At 37.8% G+C, this 26,294-nt stretch overlaps 2 protein-coding genes across 3 annotated transcripts in view; one reads left to right on the top strand and one right to left on the bottom strand.

Moving 5' to 3' along the window:
* PDE6H (phosphodiesterase 6H) overlaps positions 1–26,294 on the top strand; it is a 179,598-nt gene that overhangs the window by 68,664 nt on the left and 84,640 nt on the right. The gene's annotated exons all lie outside the window — the stretch shown is intronic.
* On the bottom strand, positions 4,725–8,075 carry MGP (matrix Gla protein). The gene is made up of 4 exons (XM_019452072.2): positions 7,922–8,075; positions 6,440–6,472; positions 5,513–5,588; positions 4,725–5,104 (listed from the first exon to the last, which is right to left on the bottom strand). The coding sequence occupies exons 1-4, from the start codon at positions 7,980–7,982 to the stop codon at positions 4,963–4,965; spliced, it is 312 nt and encodes a 103-aa protein (XP_019307617.1). The 5' UTR covers positions 7,983–8,075; the 3' UTR covers positions 4,725–4,962.

Below are 26,294 nucleotides of genomic sequence, written 5' to 3'. Positions count from 1 at the left end.
CTGAAATGTAAGATTTCTTTATAGGTTGGGAGAAGAGTATTCTGCCTACGTTCAAGCACTCTTAGGTTCCCAGGATGTACTATTCCACGAAAGGCCTCGCCAAGATCATGAAAGGGGAAGATAATAAGGCCTGTGACCTCTTACTTCATTTGTCTTAGCTCTGAAAGACCAAAGCATATCAAAAAGGAAATAGAACTAAGAAGGTGGATAGATAAAATTTTGACCGACTTGAAACTATGTTAAAACTAGCTTCGTCAGATTGGAAAGTGTGACTATATACGACGAAAGTTTGGTACAAATATATGGACCATTTGTACATAACCCTTTCTAAAAACTGGCTTATGGAATTAAGTTTCATGAGATCAGTACAAGTGAATTTCTCAAGAGAATAAAATTACCTGGTCTTGGAACAGTCATTCAGTCGCTAAGCTCTCAAATTACTCAACATAAAATGAAGAGGTTGAATTAGGTTATTGATGAACTCCTTGTCAGCTCAAAAACTATGACTACAGTGTTGTGTAATTGATAAGAGGTCTGGAGCTTGAAAACCTTGGTCCCAATATTTACCATCTGATTGATTGTCACAGATTTGGTTCCTGGGAAACAAACTCTAAGACTCAGAGATTTGTGTGCAGATGGTTTATAAGGGAGTACTTTTGGGTACAGCCTGAGAGGGATGAAGAACATAGGCCTAGGCAGAGTGAACATTTGAGCTGTTATACAATTTAGTAAATGGCTCAGTCAGTTCTATGAGAAAACTCTGAGGCTGAGATGACTATTCAGAGTAGTCCTGTCTGATAATGGGCTTTTAGGCAATTTACCCTCTCTTAATAAATAACTAAAGAAAACAGACAATACATATGAAACAATGATTTTCAGGACACTGGGCATCAGTTAATGAAAGATGATGGTGATCCCTAAGAGATGAGAAACAAAGTGAGTCCTGTCATTACCTCAGCTTGTTGCCTTAATAGAATTTCCAGGCTATGGCTCAGGGAGGGAGGACCAAAATGAAATATGGTGGACTTGTTGAGTTGATGAGTTGAGAGTCGTGGGAGAATATGGTGGTTATAGTTTACATGGCAAAACACTGGAAAGGAGAGAGTTACAGAGAGAGGGATCTCCGGATATCTTGAGGACACCTCTCACATATGTGGTAGGGAGCTGATTGGCACATAAATATAAGAAAATACTCATCCAAGAGAAATAGAGGGAACAGTGGCTGGCACTAACTAAGGGCTGGGATTATTGCCTATTCTTACCACCCAGTCATGGGACATTGGGTACAACACTAAGAAGATCTTTTCTCAGTGTGGGGGAAGCAATTGGCCTAGACTAAATACTGTTTTTCTCATTTTAAAAGGAAGATTTAAGACAATGAAGCTTTTTGCAGGTGATTTAACTTATTCCCAGAACAAAGCTCAAGAATACTTATAAAAATACAGTAATATCCAGCACACACACACAAAAATAAAATTTGCAATGTCTGGCATCAAATAAAAGATTACCAGGAATTAAAGAAGTAGGAAATTATGATCCATAATAAGTAGAATAATCAACCAACCAAAACAAGTGTGGAAGTGACACAGATATTGAAATTAGCAAACAAGGACATTAAAATAGTTATCCAGGGGTATGTGGGTGGCTTAGTTGGTTGAATGTCTGACTCTTGATTTCGGCTCAGGTTATGATCCCAGGGTCTTGGGATCAATCCCCCCATTGGGCTCCACACTGGGTACATAGCCTGCTTGAGATTCTCTCTCTCTCTCTCTCTCTGTCCCTCTCCCCTGCTCGCACTCTCTCCCTCTCTTTAAAAAAAAATTATCCTAACTGTATCTAAGATGTTTAAAATGTTGTGATATGGAAAATAAGAAAACATCCAAATCAAACTACCATAGATGAAAACTGTAATGTCTAAAATGAAAAGTGCACTGGATAGGATTAACAGTAAATTAGATATTACTGGATATAACTGAATAAACTCTAGACACATTAAAAGAAACTGTCAAAAATGAAATACACAGAGGGAAAAAAAAGCTTATAAAAATTAAATTAGTAACAGGGAACCCTCGACAACTTTAAGTGCATGTCATTGCAGTCTCCAAAGGAGAAGTGGAGTGAAGGAAGGAAAATCTTTGAAGAAATAATGACTGATATTTAATTCAATTTAATTAATAAAATGTAATGCAATCTACGAAGCTCAATAAACTTGAAGAACAAAAAAAATAAGGAAAACCACGCCAAGGTACATCATAACCAATTTAGTCAAAACCAATGACAGAAAAACCTTAGAAGCTGCAAGACATAAGACAGTACTTATAGAAGAATAAAGATAAGAGCGACAACAGATTTATAGCAGAAACAATGCAAGCTATAAGACAGTGGAACATCTTAAAAGAATGAAAAGAAAAAAAACTGACAATGTAGAATTTGATATGCAGTGAGAACATATTTCAAATGTGAAGGCAAAATTTGAAAACTTAAAGAATCCAGCAGACCTTCACTACAAGTAATGTTAGAGAAAGTCCATCAAGCAGAAGGAAAATGAGACCAGATGGAAATCTAGATGCATACAAAAGAATGAGGAGCAATGGGAATGGAAACTACATGGGTAAATGTATGAGATATTTTTTGTATTATCTAAGCCCTTTAAAAAATAATTGACTCTTTAAAGCAAAAATAACAAAATTTTCTTATAGGATCTATAGCATATGTAAAAGCAAAAAAATAACTAGACCATTTAGATTGTTTACGTATAATGAGATTAGTGTGATAGGTTTAAGTCTATCATCTTGCCATTTGTTTTCAATTTGTCCCTTTTAGTTTTTATTCCCCTTTCCCCCTATATTTTGCTTTATTTTGGACTCCTTGACGCTGATGCAAATGAGGATGAGTCCTATAACTGCCCCAATTTTTTGGAGACTTTTCAGAACATACAACAGAAAATAGAACCCAGCAAAGCCTTATGGCCTTCCTAAATTGAGGAGACAGAGCTGGGAGTCCAGAAAGGTAGCTAGTGATCACAGAGAAGAGTATCAGAGAGGAGAGAGATGCACAGAAGAGAGAGCTCTAGAGGTCTGTAGGGAATTGTACTCAAACCCTTGGCTGGGAACCATCAGCTGTCAATATGTCTGTTGGCCAGGGGCATATCTCAGCTTGAGTAATACACCACGGCATTCACTACAATGTCTTCAGAAAGTTACCGTTCTGAGTCTGAATTTTACCATCTAATAAATACTACTCATCTTCTGGGCTATTGTAAGACCCAATGAGTTATCACATGCATAATAGCTTAGAAAATGATAAAACAGTCATCGTTACATTTATATGATGATGGTTTAAATTATATAACACACATTATTATGATGAATGTAACAGTTTCAAAATTGGGGGGTCCCTCCCAGGCATGACTAGTCAGTCTGTGTTTATACAGCTTTCATTGAAAACCCTTTATGAACAGAACTTAGTACCAAGTCTGTAGAGAGAAAAGAAATTACACTTTCTTACCATAATGTTAGCCAAGAAAATATACATAAAAAGAAATTTTGATCAAAACATGAATTGAATAGGGGCTCCTGGGTGGCTCAGCCGGTTAGGTGTCCAACTTTGGCTAGGTCATGATCTCACGGGTGTGAGTTTGAGCCCTGTGTCGGGTTCTGTGCTGACAGCTCAGAGCCTGGAGCCTGCTTCAAATTCTGTATCTCCCTGTCTCTCTGTCCCTTCTCAGTTTGTGCTCTCTCTCTCTCTCTCTTAAAAATAAATAAATAAGCATTAAAAATTTTTAAACAAATTGAATAATGTTATTGTACTTGACTCTTTACATATATTCCTCAAAGGCTAGACACTGGCTTGAGTGGTGTGATAGGAAGTGGGTGAATTTAATCATTACTGATTTCATAAAGTGGTTGGGTTTTGTGCTGGATTTTGAAGGATTAGAAAGATCATCCACTAAAGTCGTGAAGGCAGTGGGCCTACCAAAAGGAATGGATGATAAAGGTGGGCATGAACAAGTTCTCATGGCAAAGAAGAGAAAGTTCTGAACAGGGATTGAGAAGTCCTGGGCTCTGTCTCTAACTACCAAGCGGGAGACTCTGGAGTCTCATTTCCTCATTGACAAACCAGGCTTAAGTGAGTTACAGCATATTGTCTGGCTCCAAAATTCCATGACTGAATTGTTAAAAAATCTCTGGTGATTGTGAAAGCAAACATTTTCTTGGCCTAAGTAAGAGTCAAAGCTGTGACATCTTAAGAAATGATAACACTCAGGAAATTATGGTGAGGGTGATGAGCCAAGATAGAACCTGGAATCCACACAGAAAGGATTTAGGACCATTTAAAGTTTGGGAGCAGAGTCGCCTGGCTGGCCCAGTCAGAGGAGCATGTGACTCTTGATCTCAGGGTTGTGAGTTTGAGCCCCACACTGGGTATAGAGACTACTTAAATAAATAAATCTTAAAAAGTTTGGGAGCAGGAAAATCATATGATTAATTATCTATAATGTTTGAAAACCCTGGAAATACTAAGAAGCAATCATTCACCAGTCCCAAGGTAGAGTTTAGACAAATTATGGCTGGGTGACTTATGCCTTCTAAGTTTCATTCTTTCTATGCAGTTATGTTTCTAATCAACACCAGAACATGATTAACAGAATCTCATATTCTGGGTTAGGTGGGCCATGATTTAAATATCTCAGCATTTTGCCGGAAGAAATCAGACTCACAAAATGAAAGTATCCAACCAGCAGTTTATTTTGTAATAATTACACATCTTAAGTCCTTCTTGACTTTCACTACGCTGCGCTTTCATTGCTTATCAATCTGGGGGCAGGGAGGAGGGCTGCAGCCAGACAAGAATGTTTAAGAAATAAGCAGTTTGTATGTGTTTATATAGTTCAGTGATGCTACTGCAAAGGAATACAAAACCAGGCACCAGGCTCTGGAAAGAAAGAGACTTTTTCCAATCTCATTTGCCCCCTCGGCGCTGTGGGAAATAGCGATTGTAGGCAGCATTGTATCCATAAACCATGGCATAGCGTTCGCAAAGCTTGAAGTCATCACAGGCTTCCCGATTGATCTCATAGGTGGGCTTGGTCCTTTCTCTAATCCTAGAAAGTGGGGGGAAAAAAGAGGCCCCAAATGAGAACATAATAGAAATTTTTTTTAAAAAGGAAAAGGGGGAAAAATAATAAGAAAATATAGGAGACACACCCCAATATTAAGAGATACTTAACAGGGAGGAAAGGTGGAACAGGAGTAATTTTTTTTTTTTAATAAAAATAGAAATTTTCTTTCTGTCCTCCTTTTCCTTCTCCCTCCCTCTGCTTTCTGGGTCTTTCATAAACTAGTCTTCTTGAAATTCAGTTGTTTTCTGTATACTGTTTTTAAATTCTTTGATTTAGGGGACACAATTAGAAATAATATATATGATTAAAAAAAAAAGTTTCTCATTCCATTCCGATCTGCGATGCTACGTTGGGAAAAATTACCTCTTTCCATCAAGTTTTGTTACCCACCTTTCATGGGCTTTAGCTCTCCATCTCTGTTGCGGGGATATAAAAGTATTAGCATTTCTCCTGTTAGTGAAGGGATCTTAAAAGAAAAAAAGATAATTATAGTTTTAGGGAAACAGTAGTTGAAAATATTTCCATGAATAGTCCCTGACACATATATATTTGAAAACTCATTAATTCATGCATTCCATGTAACTAGAGATCTACAAAAGTCAAAGGGATAGATAAAGCCAATTTCATAAACTGCCTGATCAAAGGAAAACAGTGTATGTATTTTAGAGACTTATTACATAGGCCACAGTAATTTCTGTTTGTTTATTTCCCCTTTGGGAAATCATTTTGCCGTTTTCAATTTTGGTGTTCCTATTCGGTGTGTTTTTAATTCCTGTGAGGAGAAATTCTCTCTGTCCTGAGGAGGGACATGCTTGTAAAGCATGACTTTTGATTACTGGAAATGGACAGTGTCAATGTTATGAAAATAGTGAAAAACTGAAAACGAGAGTGTTGCGTTACTTCTTCCCACACTCAGTCTTTGAAAGTCCAGATATTCAGTAACATTCAATGTAATGCTGATGACTGTGGTTTCCCAGCTGACTAGGCCTCGAATTCCTTACTCTGCCATTTGTTGTTACTCCTTGTTTTCCATCTGTGTGGTTGATGTGGTGCCAACTTAAAATTTCCAAGTGAGATTTTATGGCTCCAATTCTGTCGAATGCACTTGCAAGGCCATATTATGCTATTTCAAGCTTAAAAAAATTGCTCGTCTGGCGATTTTTACGGTCATTAGATTTTTAAACGTAGTTTTCCAAAAGAGACTCTCTTTCTCTTCCCTGTATTACCTCAATGGATTATCATTTTGTCTATTTAAGACTAGGGAGGGAGATTCTTTAATACATGAGATTTAAATAAGGAAGTCAAATATTTACTTACAAATTTCATAGGATTCCATGCTTTCATGAGATTCTGGAATAAAAAAAAATTCATTTGATTGTTATTTATCAGACATGACAATGGTCTGCATTTGGGGAAGGAAGGAGAGAAAAGAGTCAAAAAGATGTGAAGAATATATTTAGCAGTGTGGTTATGACAAATCAGACATTTTGGATTTGCAAGTTGTGTCTCTAGCTCTGTCCTTGATGTAATTATCTCTACACTTCAGATTTGCTGATGTTGAAGGAGCTAGTCGTCACGGCCTTGACTGAAATTTCTCAAGCGCTATGAGGTCCTCAGGCTAGTGAAATAAGATAATTTCGATGTTGCACACAAATCTCCAGAGAGGCATCTTCTCTGATTAATTTGGGACCTGGCTAAGAGCAGGGTTGAGAAAGGGACGGAAGGGTCCGGAAAATAGCCAACGTCTTCCAGGCAGACTGGGGAGATGGTCAGTTGGGCTTTACCAAGACAGGTTTTTAAGAGGTTCCTAAAGCCTCTTAAGGACCTGTGTTAACTTGGCAGGCACAAAAACCACTGGCTCCAGAGGACAACTCACACTGGGCGTGATGCCAGTTCAGAGAAAGGACTGAGACGATGCCAAAGCAAAAGTTTTCTTCTTTCCACTGCTCTCCCATGTGCTGCAGGTAAATTTGGCAATAAGAGGTTTATATTCGTAAGCAAGTGGTTTTATGTAAAAAATTAAAAAGGAGATGAAAATACCAAATCCTCTGATACCGAAACCATGTGAATAATTTCAAGAGTGAGAAGAAATACAGATGGTTATTAGTATGATTTGGGTTTAAGGACATCTAAGATATCCAGATAACTGAAGTGTAAGACTGATCAAAAATAATCTTGCTTTGGATTTTCTTTCATAAGCTCTGATCAGACACAGATATAATTAACAACATAGAGAAACCAGGTGAAATTTATCTTTGGACAATAGAAATTATACCGTCTATTTTTCTCTGAGGTTCTTTAAATGTAAAACTTCATTTTTAGATCAATTCACTGAAGAAATGTAGTAAGTTTAGGAGATTGTCTTGTCCCTGCAGAGAGAGCTATACTTAACACTTCATGTGAGAACTGATTTTCTTAAAGGTGAGTGATTTAACTAACACCTTTAACCAACAGTTCCCAATGTAGAAGTAAACATCCCTAAACATGAGAACTCAGGGGCTGGGAATTTGATATCTTCTTTCTGAAACAGTGAAGTGTCTAGGTGAATAGTGACTTCCCAGAGACAGGACATGCCTGTCAAGTTGTATACGAAAGTCTGGATATTTAGTATGTAAAAAAACACACTTGATGGAATGAATCAGTGTCCACAGGGCTTGGGAAATGTTAAGTTAATGATACTTTAAGATTATATCAGAGAAAGGGGGAAGAAGAGGAGGAGGGGGAGGAAAAAACTGAAGTAAACTGAAATCAGAGACAGGAAAGAAACACCAGAAGAATGGCAGAAGAAAGGTTTCTCACCATAGCACAGAACTGCCACGGCCAAAGCAGCCAGAATGGAGAGAAGGAGCAGGCTCTTCATGGTGTCTCTGTGGTCCTGTGGGTTGGTCTCACTGGCTTGCGCAGCAGCAGAGGGGAGAGAGGCTCCTGCAGGCTGTCAGTGGAAGGCTGTGGAGTTTTTATAAGAACTAGAGCAGCTGAAATGGGAGGAACCAGTGGGAGGGGGCCAGAGAAGGTGGAGACTGGTTGGCCCTAAACTAACACTGGGACTTTTCCCAAATATTCATTCCTTCCAGATATTATCTACTCTGGGTGGGCAGTTTTCCCTCACTCCTGGACCTGACTGTGCTGTAGCAGGATGCTGCCCTGAGACAGAAGTTGTGGCCACCCTATATTTGGGGCCAGATCTGGGCAAAGTTCCACAGAGAAGGGAGTTGCCACAAACACGTGTTTGCCTTTCTGATTCCTTCTCTGATCTACTCTCCTGGCCCTGAGTGCAGTCTGGTTTGAAGACAGAGCTGCAGTGTTCTGCTCGCTCCCCTGATGGATGGAGGAGAGGTTCTGAGGGCAAAGGACTTCACTTCATAAACTGGTTCTCATACAGACTTACTTTCCCAGTAAGGTTGAGCTGTCAATTCTGGATCACTTGGCATGTGTCCGGTGGTACGCAACTTTTTGCATTCTTCCAAGCCCTCTGCACGGCAGAGGTGCCCAGTGATGCCATGGGTTCTGTTTCCTCCCTTGACCCCATCGTAACTTGCCCATCCAGTTTTGTGACTTGAGTCCAAACCTGTGCCCTGAGGCTCTCTTAGGCTGGATATCACTGATCTAAAGTGCAGTGAGGATAAAAGGGTACTCATCTCTTATTTTCTGAAGGCAGTGTCTTGATAATGAACTAATCCAATATGCTCTTCGTGAGTGATAGGTGAGAGGCTGGTTACTGTGCTAGGTGCTCCTGGGGGATCTAGAGACAGACAAGACACGTCCCTAAGGAGGTAAGTAATAGCTTCTTGTATATTCGCTTTGCTCTTTAGCTGTCATGTATCCTCAAACGTAGATTCTCACAAACTCACACTTCCACTATACCTTCAGTAGCAGAAATGCTGTTTCTTTTCTTTTTTTGTAGGAGACAGACTGTAATTTGGTGTCTCTGGTTATCCTGGAGGCAGAGCTTTTTTTTCTTCTTCTTGGAAATGTAGAAAACTCTTCTATCAAGATGTGTCTCTGCTGCCTGGTACCCAAGAGTCCTCTTGGCAGACAGGTAGACTTGAGTCACAGAGCAGCAGATTGTAGATGAGCTGAAGCCGCAGGAACTCTGACTCGGGCTCGAACAGCAAAAGGGTTGGGAATGAGAGCGGGTGGTATAGTTTTCAATAATAGTTTCTTTCAAGGAGCAGTGATGGACAGTTAGGTGGAGCCTCATTCTTTTAGTCTTATTGGAATGGATTTCCTTCCCAACCTCCCCCCGCTGAAGAGCTTTTAGGATTCCCTGTTAAAGGAAATAGTTCAGAACCTTATAATCTGAAGGATTCATGAGTTGTGAAGGAGCAATAAAATTCAGGCTTTCCCTCCAGATTTATTCCTATTAAGAGGCATATTCTTTGTGATAAAATCTTAAAGAAGACTTCAAAAGGAGACGTCTTATCCCTGTATGCTTATCCCTGATAAAGTAAACCCATCATGATTTCTGGTCACAAGATTGGTGGTCGTTTCCCTCTTTAAATTACAAACTTGCAGGGAGCCTGGGTGGCTCAGTTGGTTAAGCACTCTTGGTTTTGGCTCAGGTCATGATCTCATGGCTCATGAGTTTGAGCCCTGTATCGGGCTCTGTGTGACAGTGCAGAGCCTGCTTGGGATTCTTCTCTCTCCCTCTCTCTCTCTCCCCTCCTCCCCCCCCCCCCCACTTGTGTGCTCTCTCTGTCTCTCTCTCTCTGTCTCTCTCTCTCTCTCTCAAAATAAATACATAAACTTAAAAAAGAAGTTGAAATCACAAACTTGCTCTCAGGGTTGGCTTCAGTGCCCTTTTTACAAGAGAAATCATCCAAATTGTTATATTTGCAAAAGCTAGTTTACTACATTGCATTTACTTCATTTACTGCATTGCTTGTTTGGGGAAAACAAACTAGCCGTGGCCTATTCATGTAGCATTTTATATGTACTCAACTCAGTTACTAACCCCCAATTTACCTGATATGAAGCAAGTTTAGTTCCAATGTTGCTTCTCTAAAATGAGTAGGACACTCCACCTCCTCTCCACCCTATCTCCAGAATTAAAGAGAATTCTCTCTTTTCCAGCTACAAACACGTGCTTTGTTTTTTTTTCAATATATGAAGTTTATTGTCAAATTGGTTTCCATACAACACCCAGTGCTCATCCCAAAAGGTGCCCTCCTCAATACCCATCACCCACCTTCCGCTCCCTCCCACCCCCCATCAACCCTCAGTTTGTTCTCAGTTTTTAAGAGTCTCTTATGCTTTGATTCTCTTCCACTCTAACCTTTTTTTTTTTTTTTTTTCCTTCCCCTCCTCCATGGGTTTCTATTAAGTTTCTCAGGATCCACATAAGAGTGAAACCATATGGTAACTGTCTTTCTCTGTATGGCTTATTTCACTTAGTATCACACTCTCCAGTTCCATCCATGTTGCTACAAAGGGCCATATTTCATTCTTTCTCATTGCCACGCAGTACTCCATTGTGTATATAAACCACAATTTCTTTATCCATTCATCAGTTGATGGACATTTAGGTTCTTTCCATAATTTGGCTATTGTTGAGAGTGCTGCTATAAACATTGGGGTACAAGTGCCCCTATGCATCAGTACTCCTGTATCCCTTAGCTAAATTCCTAGCAGTGCTGCTGCTGGGTCATAGGGTAGGTCTATTTTTAATTTTTTGAGGAACCTCCACACTGTTTTCCAGAGTGGCTGCACCAATTTGCATTCCCACCAACAGTGCAAGAGGGTTCCCGTTTCTCCACATCCTCTCCAGCATCTGTAGTCTCCTGATTTGTTCATTTTGGCCACTCTGACTGGCGTGAGGTGATATCTGAGTGTGGTTTTGATTTGTATTTCCCTGATGAGGAGCGACGTTGAGCATCTTTTCATGTGCCTGTTGGCCATCCGGATGTCTTCTTTAGAGAAGTGTCTATTCATGTTTTCTGCCCATTTCTTCACTGGGTTATTTGTTTTTTGGGTTTGGAGTTTGGTGAGCTCTTTAAGATTTTTGATACTAGCCCTTTGTCCGATATGTCATTTGCAAATATCTTTTCCCATTCTGTTGGTTGCCTTTTAGTTTTGTTGGTTGTTTCCTTTGCTGTGCAGAAGCTTTTTATCTTCATAAGGTCCCAGTAGTTCATTTTTGCTTTTAATTCCCTTGCCTTTGGGGATGTGTCAAGTAAGAAATTGCTACGGCTGAGGTCAGAGAGGTCTTTTCCTGCTTTCTCCTCTAAGGTTTTGATGGTTTCCTGTCTCACATTCAGGTCCTTTATCCGTTTTGAGTTTATTTTTGTGAATGGTGTGAGAAAGTGGTCTAGTTTCAATCTTCTGCATGTTGCTGTCCAGTTCTCCCAGTACCATTTGTTAAAGAGACTGTCTTTTTTCCATTGGATATTCTTTCCTGCTTTGTCAAATATTGGTTGGCCATACGTTTGTGGACTAGTTCTGGGGTTTCTATTCTATTCCATTGGTCTATGTGTCTGTTTTTGTGCCAATACCATGCTGTCTTGATGATTACAGCTTTGTAGTAGAGGCTAAAGTCTGGGATTGTGCTGCCTCCTGCTTTGGTCTTCTTCTTCAAAATTACTTTGGCTATTCGGGGCCTTTTGTGGTTCCATATGAATTTTAGGATTGCTTGTTCTAGTTTCGAGAAGAATGCTGGTGCAATTTTGATTGAGATTGCATTGAATGTGTAGATAGCTTTGGGGAGTATTGACATTTTGACAATATTTATTCTTCCAATCCATGAACACGGAATGTTTTTCCATTTCTTTATATCTTCTTCAATTTTCTTCATAAACTTTCTATAGTTTTCAGCATACAGATCTTTTACATCTTTGGTTAGATTTATTCCTAGGTATTTTATGCTTCTTGGTGCACTTGTACAAACACGTGCTTTGTAATGCACATTAGCTTGGTCTTTTCTGGCCAGATTCCAACTGTGCTCTGTCAGCCTTCTGACATCACAATTATTTATTTTTACACCTCTGAATCCAAATGTGAAAATCTTACACTTCTCTTTCCAATTTAAGCTTCACCTCTTCCCCACAAGTTTTTTTCATCACTGCTTCCACTGGATTTCTAAATTTGTAAGGATTTTTCCTTATCTTCTTGCTCTTTGCAAGGCTAACAATTTCTGTTGGAAAAGGTCTCTCACCAGTCACTCATCTTCCCTGTCTACTGTTTTCCATTTATTTATGGGTTCTCCTATGCTAAGTACCATTTTTATATAATTTGTAAAAATTAATAGCATGTGCGAGAATTCAGAGCCCTTCTTTTTTCTCTTCTCCCATTCCACTCCCTGTCTCAAAGATAATTTTGTATGTGCCAACTCCAGTTATGTGTTTTTATGAAGAGGATTGGGCTAACTCAATGGGGAACTCAATGGGGGCTTTGTATTGGAAAGGGTCAAGATTGATTCATTGGAAAGAAGAAAGAGGGAGAAAAAAAATGGAGGTAGAAAAAAGTGGAAGGAGAAAAATAAGAAGAGCCTTGTAGGAGAGTTTTAGATAGAGACTGAGTCACAGAGAGAAGAGCTTTGAGGCAGCTGTAAGATGTGAGACATTAAATGTGAGACATCAGAGGGTGCCTGGGTGGCTCAGTCTGTTGAGCATCCGGCTTCAGCTCGGGCCATGATCTCATGGTCTGTGAGTTTGAGCCCTGCATTGGGCTCTGTGCTGACAGCTCAGAGCCGGGAGCCTGCTTCGGATTCTGTGTCTCCCTCTCTCTCTGCCCCTCCCCTGCTCATGCTCTGTCTGTCTCAAAAATAAATAAAAACATTAAAAAAAATTAAAAGTGTGACATCGGAAAAGACAAACAAGAGCTGCTTTGGTTATGAATAAGATTGTTTGAGATTTTAAAAGATTGAGAATTACCAGAAAATGTTAAAATTGGGTTTTTTAAAAATGTTTATTTATTTTGAGAGAGAGCATGAGTGCAAGCAGGGGGAGGGGCAGAGAGAGGGAGAGAAAGAATCCCAAGCAGACTCTGTGCTGAGAGCCCTGACTTGGGGCTCCATCTGATGAGAACTGTGAGATCATGACCTGAGCTGAAATCAAGAGCCGAAATCCTAACTGACTGAGCCACCCAGGCACCCCTTAAAATAGTTTTTAATGAACGTTGGTTGCTAGCTTGTATTTTCTTCATTGAAATATCTTGTAAAGACTAGACTACATGAAGCTCCAGCTTGTATCTGGATTTTAGATAATTACAAAAGACGTTTTTCTATTAGTGCGGAGCCTGCTTGGGATTCTCTCTCTCTGCCTCTTCCCCCCACCCCCTCAAAATGAATAAAATAAACTAAAAAAAAAAAAAGGTTTTAAAAGTTGCCAGTTCTTTTTAAAATTAATAGCTAATATTCTTGTTATTATGCTTACTAAATTTCTGTTAAATCATTTGCTGTTGTTTAAAACTAGTATTCTATCTTCCTTCGAACTATTTCTCACAACTTGTGACTGTGCTCTCAAGTTCCTGTGTACTACGATTTGATGAGCAAAGCCATCATCCTCTCCCTTCCCTTCATGTCTTGACAGATGTTGACTACACAAGTACTTTGTTTTCACCTCCTTCATAGAGACATCGGCTCATTCCCCCTTACATCCCAGCTCATTAGTCCTACCTGCAAGGCTCCTCTTCCTGTGAGGCACCAAATCTCTTTCAACTCCTACAGATTATTTGGGTCCATTGCTTGTTGTAAATTTCCTGAATGTAGGAAGGAGCATTTTAGAGTTGGAATAATGAAAGGCGAATACAAGGATGAACCAGAATGTGGGATGCCAGTAGAAGAGATCTAAGGGGATTCCTTCCCCTCCAGCTAAGGCCATTGGTGCTGTGGGAGAAATTTGCCAGACTTTTCCTTCACACCTCATTCTGAAGCAGCAACTGGAGTCTGATGAGCAAATGGCCAAACTTTCCTAACCTCATGTCCTGCCAAGACAGGAGACATAGAAGCTGTTCTCTATTTTGCTCTGAGTTGAAGGAGCAGGTTGTAAACTGAACCTTGATTTCCAGTTTTGCTTGGGGTTAAAGTAACCGTAGAAATTGACTTTGCCGTCATTGCAGAACCTGTATTCTTATACCAAACCAGAGTAAATGTCAGATGACAGTCAGCAAACATGAGTGTTCATAGACTTGGTGATTTCTAAAGTAAGCTGAAAGGTTTTGGAAAGCAGCATATTTGAGTTAGAGCTTCTTTGGATAGACAATTTAGTGTGCAGAGTCCTGAACAGAGACATGGGGTATTTGGGTTCCAATACCAAATTCATCCCTTTCTTTGATTTTGTGAGCCATTTAACTATCCAAGTGTAAGTGGTGATACGCAAATCTTTCATTCTTATTGTTAAATTTCAAAAGACATTGAAGAAATCAGCATTTTAAATATGTATATCTTTTTATAATTTTATCTTTATTTCTGAGACTTTAGACTCATGCATCCCTGTACATGCGACCACAGAATTCCTTAAGCAGGTGTCAGAACCTTGGGGAATATTGCATGGTTGTATCAGCAGTTAAGTCATATTCTTTGAGATCAAATAGCCCTGTGTTTCTATGAAATCAAATAACCCTCTGCCATGAAGTTACTGTATGACATTGGATAAAATATACATAAAATATATAACCTCTTTGAGCCCTAATTTTCTCATATATAACATGTGGATAATTACATTCAGTTTATAGGATAATTATGAAAAGTAAATCACATAATGAATAAAAACTGATTATCATACCTATATGATACATGATAATATTACTTGGATAGTTATATGATTATTACTTCACATCTGCTATCTTATTGAAATATTGAAGTTTTAATGGAAAGGAAAAGGGTAGAGGAGATGATCTATATGGGAAGACAGCTGTCCCCAACCAGAAGCCCAGTGTATTTAATATCCAGGCTTCTCTGCCTTTCCCCGGACATTTCTGTACATGGTTCCCTAGATGCCCTTCCTATGTCTGAGTTTGACAAGCATTTATTTTCACTTAGTTCAGCTAAGACAAATTAAGAAGAGACAGGGATTCAGTGGTCAGGAAGCTATGGCAGTTAAGGAATCTGAGATGTAGAATCCATCCAAGGATCTTCCCTTAAACGAACAGAACGAAGAGGTCAGCACTGTGTTGTGAAGCTGGCTAGGTTTCTGTCTCTCATTTCGTTGTCCTTTGTTGTCCTAGAAAGTGATTTCTGTTTACATTTTCAGGGCTGGTACTGCCTAATTCTTCTCCCCTTTGCCTTTTTCCTTTACTGGCAAGACCAAGGATATTAGTGCTGCCAGTAAAATAATACTATGAACTCATAAAACCAACATTCTGTAAATAAAGCTGAATCTCATGGAACAGAAAAAAAAAGTCTGACTGGAGCCAGGAAAATTCCTCAAAGAGACAAAATACTTAGTCTGAAAAAGAGAGGACGAATAAGCAAGGACGGACAGAGGAAGTAGAATTGGTGAGAAATACATTAATTTTATTACTATGCCATTATTTTAGTCACAGAAATACTATAGAAAAGGGTAACTCTCTTGGCATGTCCTCCAGCAAATAGTTTTCTGAAGAGCTTCTGGCAGATCTGACCATTTTCCCTCTCCTCCATTCTCTCCCTGAATTCAGAATTCTCTGAGCTTGTCATCGGTGCTTTATGCAATGTTCTGCAAATAATGATGCTCCCAAGTGCTAATAAAAACTTTGTCCAACGAGAAAGCATACCACTTAGACTTTTCTAGGGCTGGTTGGCCGCCCAAACAAATTTTTAAAGAAGAGGAACCACTACTTAAATTTGGGACCTAATGTCACCCTTGATTCATGAGGCTAGGGTCCATCTCTGTATTTTTCTCCGTTATATTTCCAGTTTAGAGTTGGCACATAGAAGATGCTCAGTACATTTGTTAAATGGATTGATGGTCGGATGACTGGTTGGATGGATGAAAGAATGACTAAACCATGAGACTACTTCTGTCTCTGGAGGGCAGGGTCATACTTCTCTTATCCTCCTGAGGGCAGGTGGAATGCAAGATCTTGTTTTGCTTGTGGCTTCTGTTGCCCAGGTTATACTACCCTGCCAATTTCACAAGATTCCTATATAGTCTGAAAACACTGCCAGTCATATCACTGTCTTTCTAATCCCTTTGTTGTCACTCCTGGGAATATCTGCAAATAGTCTCTCCACTAAAGAATACTCTTTAGTTATGGGAAAATATCTATATAAAATATCTATATAAATTCTGACGTGGTGCTGGAACTCTTGGACTGGAAGATCATGACCTGAGACAAAATCAAAAGTCGGATGCTGAACCGACTGAGCCATCCAGGCACCCCTCAAAATTAGTTGGCAACTTTTAAAGGTGACATGAGAAATGAAAATATGCTTTTTGAAATCCTCCAATTAGAGACAGATATCTGGATGTATCTTGTATAATCCAAAGGTACTTCACTTAAATGAGAATTTAAATCATTCTTAAAGTGGTTTTAACTTTAGGAAACAGATTGACTAGGAAACTTAAGGAAAATCTAGTAGCTAGCTGCATGGAACAAGTCTAGCAAATTCCTTTGCACTGCAGCACATTTTCACCTGCTCTTGCATTGCTCTCTCGGACAAAACAAACAAGTTGGGGACATGAACATTTCTCATCTTCATTCCATTTTGGTATTCCCTCCATACTTTTGGTATTCTCTCAGACAAACAACCATCACATTAAATAGGTTGGACTCTAAAGAAAGGCCCTGTAAGAAGTAAATAGCTCTTCTGGCTGAGGGATGTGCTTTTTGGGATAAGAAAGTCTATGGAAACAACCTAAGTGTCTGTTGACAGGTAAATGGAGAAAGAAAATATTGTATACACACAATGGAGCATTATTCAGCCATAAGACCGTTTGTGACAACGTTAATGAACCTGGAGGATGTTATATGAAGTGAAATAAGCCGGACACAGAGAAACAAATCCTGTATGATCTGTCTTACATATGGAACCTAAAAAAGTCAAAATTACAGAAACAGAGGATGGAATCAGTAGTTGCCAAGGACCAGGGGTAGGAAATGGGAAGATGTTGGTCAAAGTGTATAAATTTTAGTTACAAGATAAGTAAGGTTTTTTTTAACGTTTATTTATTTTTGAGACAGAGAGAGACAGAGCATGAACGGGGGAGGAGCAGAGAGAGAGGGAGACACAGAATCGGAAGCAGGCTCCAGGCTCTGGGCCATCCCCCCCCACCGAGCCTGACGCGGGGCTCGAACTCACAGACCGTGAGATCGTGACCTGAGCTGAAGTCGGACACTCAACCGACTGAGCCACCCAGGCGCCCCCAAGATAAGTAAGTTTTACAGATCTAATGTGCAGCATGGTAAATATAGTTAACAATACTGTACTGTATACTTGAAATTTGCTAAGAGAGTAGATCTTAAGTGTTCTCACTGCACTAAAAAAAAAAAAGATAACTATGGGAGGTGATGGATATGTTAATTAACTTGATTGTGGTAATCATTTCACAGTTTGCATATCGAACCATCACATTCATCTCAAATGTATACAATTTTTATTTGTTAATTATACCTCAGTAAAACTAAAAACAAAACAAAACAAAACAAAAAAAGGCCTGGATTTAAATTCTGGCTCTGCTGTTTACTCTTTGTGTGACATTCGACAAGTTATTTAAATTCCTGAGCCTCGCGTTCCTCAGTGCCACATATAAGCATTATAAAACCTGCCCCAAAGGACTGTTGGACGGATTAAATAAGACAATAAATATTAAAAAAAAAACAAACAATAAATTTAGAGCTCCTTGAGTAATGGCTGGCATGTAATGCCATGGGATACACACATTCAATAAATATGATTTCAATAAGATCGGGTTAACTTCATTGGTTTAGTGTTACTTACGATTTTCCCCAGTAGTGGAGGAATAGACGGCCAAAGCAGAGGAGAGAATGGAAAAAGTGGAAGCGACTGAATCAGCAAGGTGTCCTCCAGTGGGAACCAAACTGGGAGCTGGCAGAGCTCAGTTTAATTCTTACGCTGCCATGTAATGCCTACGTGACTTTTGATCCGAGAACTCAATTTTCTTTTCAAGCACTAGTTGGAATAGACTTGTACAAGTTTGTGCTGCTAGATTATTTCATCCTTGAAGTGGATCAGCAAGATAGAAAATTATTCTCTAATCCAGTGTTTGAGGGAACACTCTGTTCTTAATGCTGTTTTGGGAGTGGTGCTTCCAGGACTGACTGGTGTTTGGATGGCAACGCTTAGGCCTGAAAGCCGCTAGCAAGATGTCTTACAAATGTTCCATTCAAATCACTGCCTGCCAGTAGGGCCCAGGCAGCTGTTGTTTCCCAGGGCAGTTAAATATCTTCATACATTTGCATGAGATGTGGATATGCTTTGCAATCTTTGGGACAAAAAAAAAAACACGATTTTTTTCAGCCAGTGTTTGGTCAGTGAGGGAAAAATCTCATGGAGGAGATGTGTAATTCTGCAATTTCTCTCCTTTGTTTCCTCATCTGGTCATTGCCAATCCTGGAAACAGGACGAAATTCAGAAAAAGGATCTTGAGACAGGACACAAAGGAAAAAATTTCCAGGTTAATATTAGGGAGCGTAGGGTGCAGAACATGTCTCTGCTGACCAAGCTACAAAGCAAACGGGTTGTATAATAAGAGATGGTTTCCACATCCGAATTCTCCCCAATAGAGCCATTTTGGAAAATAACGCTGTGAAATGTGTGTCAGGATGACCCGTGGAGACCTAATTCAGCCCTGCCTGCCGGCGTTCACTTAAGCAGTCCCATAACCAGGGCTTATCTGAATCCTGGTGGCCTCACCCAGACTCTGTTCCTTCCAGTTGATCATTCTCTGTGTTTCCTGTCTTCCTCATAATCTTAGATTATTTATTTCCTGTCCCTATAGAATTTGGAAAGTGACTTTTATTCTGTTGAGGGAATGAAAGGGAGTTCTTCCTCTGGTTTTTTGGTAGGAGATAAATGAATGGGTGTAAGAATGGGATCCAAAGGAAAGGAAGATAAACTGAAGAAAACAAGATGTAATGTAGTTTTGTGTTATGTTTTGCAAGAGCAATAGAAGGGCAGGTGAAATGGATATGGGCTGGAATGTGGATTAGTAATGATGAGGGTTCGGCATGAATACTCATTTGTCTTGCTCCTCCTCCAGACTTTGAGGTCTTTGAGGTTAGCCTCTGGATCTGATTCATCTTTAAAACATACAACAGTAGCTGCCCACTGCTTGAATTAAGCCAATAGCCCTTTCACATGTGTCCCCGGTTCTCTGGTGACAGAAAACAGTGGAAAAGAGCACAGGCTTTGGAGTCAATGGGACAGAACGTGAGTTCTGGTCTGTCACTTTGTGATCTCTGTCATTTCCCTGATTCTCATTTTCTTTATCTTAAAAAAAAAAAAAAAAATGGCAGTGATAATGCAAAGTAGCCTGTGCAGTTGTAATGAGGATTAAATTAAATAATGCATGAGCACATGTAGCAGGCATAGTGCTGTCATATAGTTAATATACCATGAAAGTAACTACTGTTGTTATTTCAAACTAACTATGTGACTGTGGATAAGTCATTTTCTCACTGTAGCATTTGACGGATAACAATTGTTACATAAATTGTTGTAAAGATTTATTGAGATAATCCTTATAAAATACACAGTGCCTGTAATATAGTGGTTAGTCATTAAATGTAGAAGTCATTAAACCTCTACTCCTGGTTGTCTTTTCCATTCTTTTCTTTCACTATTTCCCTGCATATAACCAATACTCTAGCCAAAATGAGCAACTTGTTCCTAAGACGTCCCTCAGCCTTTGCTCCTTTTATTGTTTACTCTCTTTTTCTGTTTTTCTGCCTCTGTCTATAACAACCTTGGTCATTTTTTGAAGCTTATCTCAAAAACTACTGACTTCATGACATATTACTTAAGTTAGCCTCCAAGTGGGTTATTTTTTTTCCCATTAAACACTCCCTTAATACTCTTTTATTTCTTTACCACTACATATCTTCTTCCTTTTTGAGTTTACAGGCATTTTTGTTCTCTATCTTGCTACTTACCTTCTCCCCAGCTGTTGATGGTAAAATCACTGGTCTCCAGGCACATTTATCTGCCAGAGTCTAGCTCGTTAGCTAGGAAATTATCATTTCCAGGGAGATTGAAATCTTTCTTTCTGAAGGAAGAAAGGATTCTCTTGCTGAATTCACATATTGAGTTAAATATCTCTGGTATCTTCTCATAGTAACCCTAGGATTCTCTTGCTGAGTTCACATATTGAGTTAAATATCTCTGATATCTTCTCATAGTAACCCTATATATGCCAAATAGCTTGAAACAAAGCCCAATTTTTAATTTGAAAAGGAAAAAGGTGACTGGCTAATTTATAATTAATATACAGAAAGTTAATTCTAAAAATAGGGTAGGGCAATCCAAAAGCTTCTCATCTACCTCAATTTGCAAAATTTTTATATTCACTTAACATTTACTGAATAGCTGAACCATTTTCCCTCTTCCCAGAAGCTGTGCTGTATTTATTGGAATGAATCTCAGCACTTTCTTCCCATTTTCAGATGACTGTAACATATGAACTTTCTTACAAGGTCAGCAACCAGAGCTGGAGGATTTGTGGGGATTTGTGTTTTGAAGCCAAAGATTCTTGGAAACGAGAAGAAACTTTGATACAGAGATTGGCTATTCTCTATATTGTGGACTCTCCAGAAAAGCAGTTTGTAACATACTTAATATTTTTGTGCCAGCAATAAATCCAATGGACAATGGCACAAAAGTAAAAATGTTCCCGGAACAGCTGGAGGCCTTTGACCTTAGCAAGTCTGGCAACTTTGACTTGGATTTCTCAGCCGCCACATTCGGTCTTCATATTGTGCTTCATACCTGGACTCACCCCTTCCAGGGTCACGCACAGTTTATCTGGCCGCATTTTTCCTGCGGAGGCTCAAAGACACATAAAAAAAGCAAACTCACTGCTCTTCTTGCTGGCGAATTTCTCTGTTGCCCTAAACGAAAGCAACAACGTAGGCTGTCGTGAGTAGATTTCGCAAGGCTTTCTTGTAGGAATGGTTTCCATATGGTGTAAGATTAATTATTCAAACACAGAGCAGTTGAAGAGCCCTAAGGCATTTTAATTGTCCCGAAAGAAAAGAACAAGAAAGGAAAAGATACTGAAACATGTCAGTGACTCTCGAAATAAATTTATGCAGGTCAAGGCATGGAGCCTATTATTTAAGCTATGTTTTAAGGCCTTAATTTATGGTTTGTGGAAACATAGGCCTTAAATTATGTTTAAAAATTCACTAACAGTGTGTACCAAAATTGAAAAAAAAAATACATGCATAATAAAGAGACAGTTCTTATTATTCTTTAAAGAGGACCAGGAGTAAAAGGCAGACAAACAACTGAACAAATCTATGATAAAATTCACATATGCCTACAAATGCAAAATATAGCCTGAAATATTATCTTCATATAAGGAATATAATTTTATTTATTTATTATTTTTAAAAATTCTTATTTATTTGAGAGAAAGAGAGAGAGAGAGTAGGGGAGAGGAGCAGAAAGAGAGAAAGAATCTCAAGCAGGCTCAATACTCATCATAGGGCCTGACATGGAGCTTGATCCCACAACCCTGGGATAATGACCTGAGCTGAAAGCAAGAGTCAGACGCTCAACTCAGCCACCCAGGTGCCCTTAATTTATCTTTATAAAGTTCTTATGGGAAAATGAAGGCTTAGAACTCTCCACTGACTTGTCTAAACGATACCAATACCATGGGCTTACATGCCTTGGGCTTTACCTGATTAGAACGATTCTATGTGTGCATGTTTATATGTTTGTGCATATACCATTTGTACTGAATTACAGTATATTAGATTATGGATATTTAAAGAGTGAAGATTATGTTCAACTCCTGTCTGTATTGTAATGTAACACATGGCACATGGCCTGGCAAGTAGAAAGCATGTTATAATTATAATACATAAAACAAGTTAACATAGTGACAGAGCAGTTTTTAAGCACAATAATGATAATTCATTCATTTGCTCATTTATTCTACAAATGCTTATAAACTACCTACTCTATCTAGATACTGTATGAATTAAAATTCATCTTTTCTCAAGCAATTAGAGGGGTAGGAAGATATATAAACAAATAATTATAAATACTGAGAGAAAATCTTTTACCAGTTGTATAAAAAATTATACTGTAGGAAGTGATCCTAATATAATGGTAATTTTAGTTAATGTAAATGAGTCAAGCTCACCAACTAAAATACAGACTATTGAACTAGATTTTTAAAAAGAAGTCTAATATTATGTAGTCCTTACGGGAGACATTTAAGACAAAAGATACAGAGAGATTTTAAACAAAAGAATGGAAAAATTATTTCAAGCAAATCTGAACCAGGAGAAAGTGGGGTATCACTCTTAATGTATGACAAAATAGAAGTTGAGAAAAAATATCATAAAGGACACTGGAGTATGCTCTATACTGAAAAAAAAAAAAACACCAGTAGAACAGAAAAACATAACCATCATGAACATGAGCGCGCCCAACATTTCACTGCATGCACACTCAACCTGGCAACCTAGGACAAGATCAAGCAATAAGTTACAGAATTTCAGGCATAAACAAATTCTAAAACTGGATGTTTAACACATACACCTTTCTTTGAAACTCAGAAACTGCTCACCAAAGAATACTTGTTTTTCTATCCTATTCTGAAAAATATTATACTTCATGACACAAAGGAAGCTTCAATAGTTCCAAAGTACCAACATTATATAGACTACATTTTCTGATTATAATCCAGTAAAATTAGAATTTAATATCAAAATGATAGCTAAAAAAAGTCAAACGTTTGGAAATTGAAAATATATTATCAAATAATCTTCAGGAAAAAAATGAAATAAAGGATTCAAGGAAATAAAGAAATGCTTAGATCTGAATAATAATAACACTATATATCAAGTTTTGTGAGAGCCAATCAAATTGGTGTCGAGAGGGAAATGCATAGCTTTACAGGCATTAATCAGAAAAAAAAAAAAAAAAGAGGCTGAAAACAAGTGAGCTGAGCATGCAGTCTGAGTTGGAAAATGAGAAAAAGAGCAAGAGAAAAACCCAAGAGAAGAAGGAACAAAACAATAAGTATACAATAAGAAATCGGTAAAATATAGAGCAAAATGTAATATAGGAGGTATTTATCCAAGCTTATTGTTTGAAAGATAAATAAGAGAAATATCTCTGCAAACACAAAAGTAGAAAACCCAAAACTGGCACGAGAAGAAATAGAAAATTTGAACAGACTATTAAACATCTAAGAAATGAAAATGGCAACCAAATATCTCCCCTCCAAAATACCCCCTGCCCAGATGGCTTTTTAGTTCAGACATACACATCCTTTGAGAAATAGTTTCTATCTTATATAAGTTGTTCCACCAAATTTTAAGAATGTTAAAGATATATAGTTTGTTTTATGAGACTAGTGAGTTCTTCATTATAAAACCAAATTAAAAACGGCAGAAGAAAACAAAATTGTAGGTCTAGTTTATGAATGTGGATACTAGAATCTAAAATAAAATATTAGTTAACATAGTCTTAAAAAATATTAAAAAGTCTACATACTGATCAAGTAGGTTTGTACCAGGAATGCAAGCATTTTTAACATTAGAACATAAATCAATGTTATTCACCATAGTAACAGATCCAAAGACAAGAAGTGTGTAATTATCTCAACTGATGCAGAAAAAGCAGCTGGTGATGTATAGCTTTTGATTTTATATATATTTTTATACTGATTTTGTATTTATGTATTTATAAATATAAACATGATGTAATTTACATATAATTACATATATCTTACCAAATTAGGGATATATTGGAAATTCGTTAAATTGGTAGTTATATGCCAAAAACTCACAGCAAACATTCTTCTTCTTTTTTTTTTTTTTAATGGTTCATAGCTTTTTTTTCTTTCATGTTTATTTATTTTAGAGAGAGAGAGACAGAGCGCAAGCAGTGGAGGGGCAGAGAGAGAGGGAGACACAAAAACTGAAGCAGGCTCCAGGTTCCAAGTTGTCAGCACAAAGCCTGATGCGGGGCTCCAGCTCACAAACTATGAGATCATGACCTGAGCCGAAGTTGGACGCTTAACCAACTGAGCCACCCAGGCGCCCCCACGAAACATTCTTCTTAATGGAGAAAGTAAAAACGCACTTCCTTTAAAACTAGGGATAAGAAAAGTATGTTTACTGTTATCACTATTGTTTGTCACAGAACTGGAAGGCCTGACCTGTGTTATACAGAGAGAAAAGAAGTAAAACAAGGACTGGATGGGGAGAGAAAGATAAAGAACTTTATTTTTTTTGGAAACAATGTTACCCAAAACACATAAAAAATAATCATCCATTCAACAAACTATTAGAATCCATGAGAGGTTAGCAAACTTGCCTATCACAGATCAATTGACAAAGACAGTACCATTTCTTTACATCAGAAATAACTGAAAAATATAATGAAAATGGAATACATTTCATAATACCAGCAAGAACTGCTGGATATCTTTGAATTAATATAATCAAGACTACATAGACTCTCTATGAAGAAAATGCCAACACTCTAGCAAGAGTGATGGAAGATAATCTGAATAGATGGAAATAACTTCCATGCCCATGGATAGCGTGATTTTCCGCTATAAAGATATCAGTTTTCCTGCACTTAATCTATAAAGTCAGTGCGATCCCAATAAAAATTCCAGTTGTAAATTTTGAGATGTCATAAAGATAATCTCTTAAAAATTTCACTTTTTATGTTTCACATTTAAATCTTTAATTCATCTGGGAATATTTTTGTCCTGGCTTCTTTTATGTAATAGTACATCCTTTCCTTATTGATTTGCAATGTTCTCAAGCTGCCTTCAAAGAGGAACTGTTTCTGGTTTCTGTATTGTTACATACCTGTTTTCCTTGTGCCATAACAAATCTTACAATTTCCCAAGACTTCTAATAATTCTGTTGTCTGGAAGACTAAGTTTTCTCCTTTTCTTAAAATTATTTTGGCTATGCTTGGCTTTTTGGCTTCTCATATACTCTTGATTAGCCTTGTCAAATTTTATTTAAAAAACTTTTTGGGATTTTTCTTGGAATTTTATTTAAAATGATTGAGAAATTTGAGGAGAAATGACATCTTTAGAAAATTGAATCTGTCCATCCATGGCCATGACATGTTTTAAAACTTCTTCAGTTGATTTTATATTTTTTATACAAATTTTACATTTTTTCCCGTAAAGATCTTGAATATCTTTTGTTTGATTTATTATGACTTTCAGTGTTCTTGTGAATGGCATTTAAAAGGTACACTTAAATATAATTTCTACTGGTGTATTTAGGAACACTGAGGATTTTAAAAATATCCTTTATTTTATTTTTATTTAATTTTTTAAAATGTTTATTTTTGAGAGAGAAAGAGACAGAGCATGAGCAGGGGAGGAGCAGAGAGAGAGGAAGACACAGAATCCAAAGCAGACTCCAGAAAAAAAACCTTCTTTTTATAACACGGTAATCATATTGATTATCATATTAGTTAACTCCCATATTAATCTAAAAATTTGTCTATAGCTTCCTTCAATTTCTATGTAGGCAAATATAAACAGTAAATATTGACAATGCTGTTTTTGTATATTCTTTTCAAAAATATATTTTAGATTTTTTGTTTGTTTTATTGCATTGGTAGGAATAAGGTAGATAGTAGGTATCTTTTCTGTGTTTTTAACTTGCAAGGAAATGCTTCTCACGTTCCCCCTGATTATGATGTGATATATTTATAGATTTTTAAAAAATGAATATCCTTTATCTGGAGAAAATGTTCTCTTCAAATCTTAGTCTGCTAAGAGTTATTATTTTTAAAACCAAGAGGGGTCTTAAATTATACATATAAGGTTGTTTTTTCATGTGTTGCAATATCACACATTATCTTCTCATTAATCTCTCAATATGATGGGTTACAATAATAGATTTTCTAATGTTGGCCTTATGAAATTATTTTTGTTTGCTTGATGATTAAAAGGTTTAATGCCAATTAAGTTATTCCCATGATTAGTCACAGTCACCATTAATGTTTTAGATACCCACTGTTTGTTTTGACTTACACATTTGTTTTCCAATCTCCTTGCATTCAATTTCACCTCTC

Source organism: Panthera pardus, unplaced genomic scaffold (genome assembly GCF_024362965.1).
Source record: "Panthera pardus isolate Hobbes unplaced genomic scaffold, ASM2436296v1 HiC_scaffold_6, whole genome shotgun sequence".
Lineage (NCBI taxonomy): Eukaryota > Metazoa > Chordata > Mammalia > Carnivora > Felidae > Panthera > Panthera pardus.
This window is presented reverse-complemented; position numbering and strand designations above follow the sequence as displayed.

What these genes read in the sequence shown, in the direction of transcription:
- MGP (XM_019452072.2), bottom strand. Translation starts at nt 7,982, where the DNA reads ATGAAGAGCCTGCTCCTTCTCTCCATTCTGGCTGCTTTGGCCGTGGCA. An exon ending in CATGGAATCCTATGAAATTT is followed by an intron (nt 5,589 to 6,439) that starts GTAAGTAAATAT and finishes TTTTCTTTTAAG; the next exon opens with ATCCCTTCACTAACAGGAGA. An exon ending in AGAGCTAAAGCCCATGAAAG is followed by an intron (nt 5,105 to 5,512) that starts GTGGGTAACAAA and finishes CCCACTTTCTAG; the next exon opens with GATTAGAGAAAGGACCAAGC.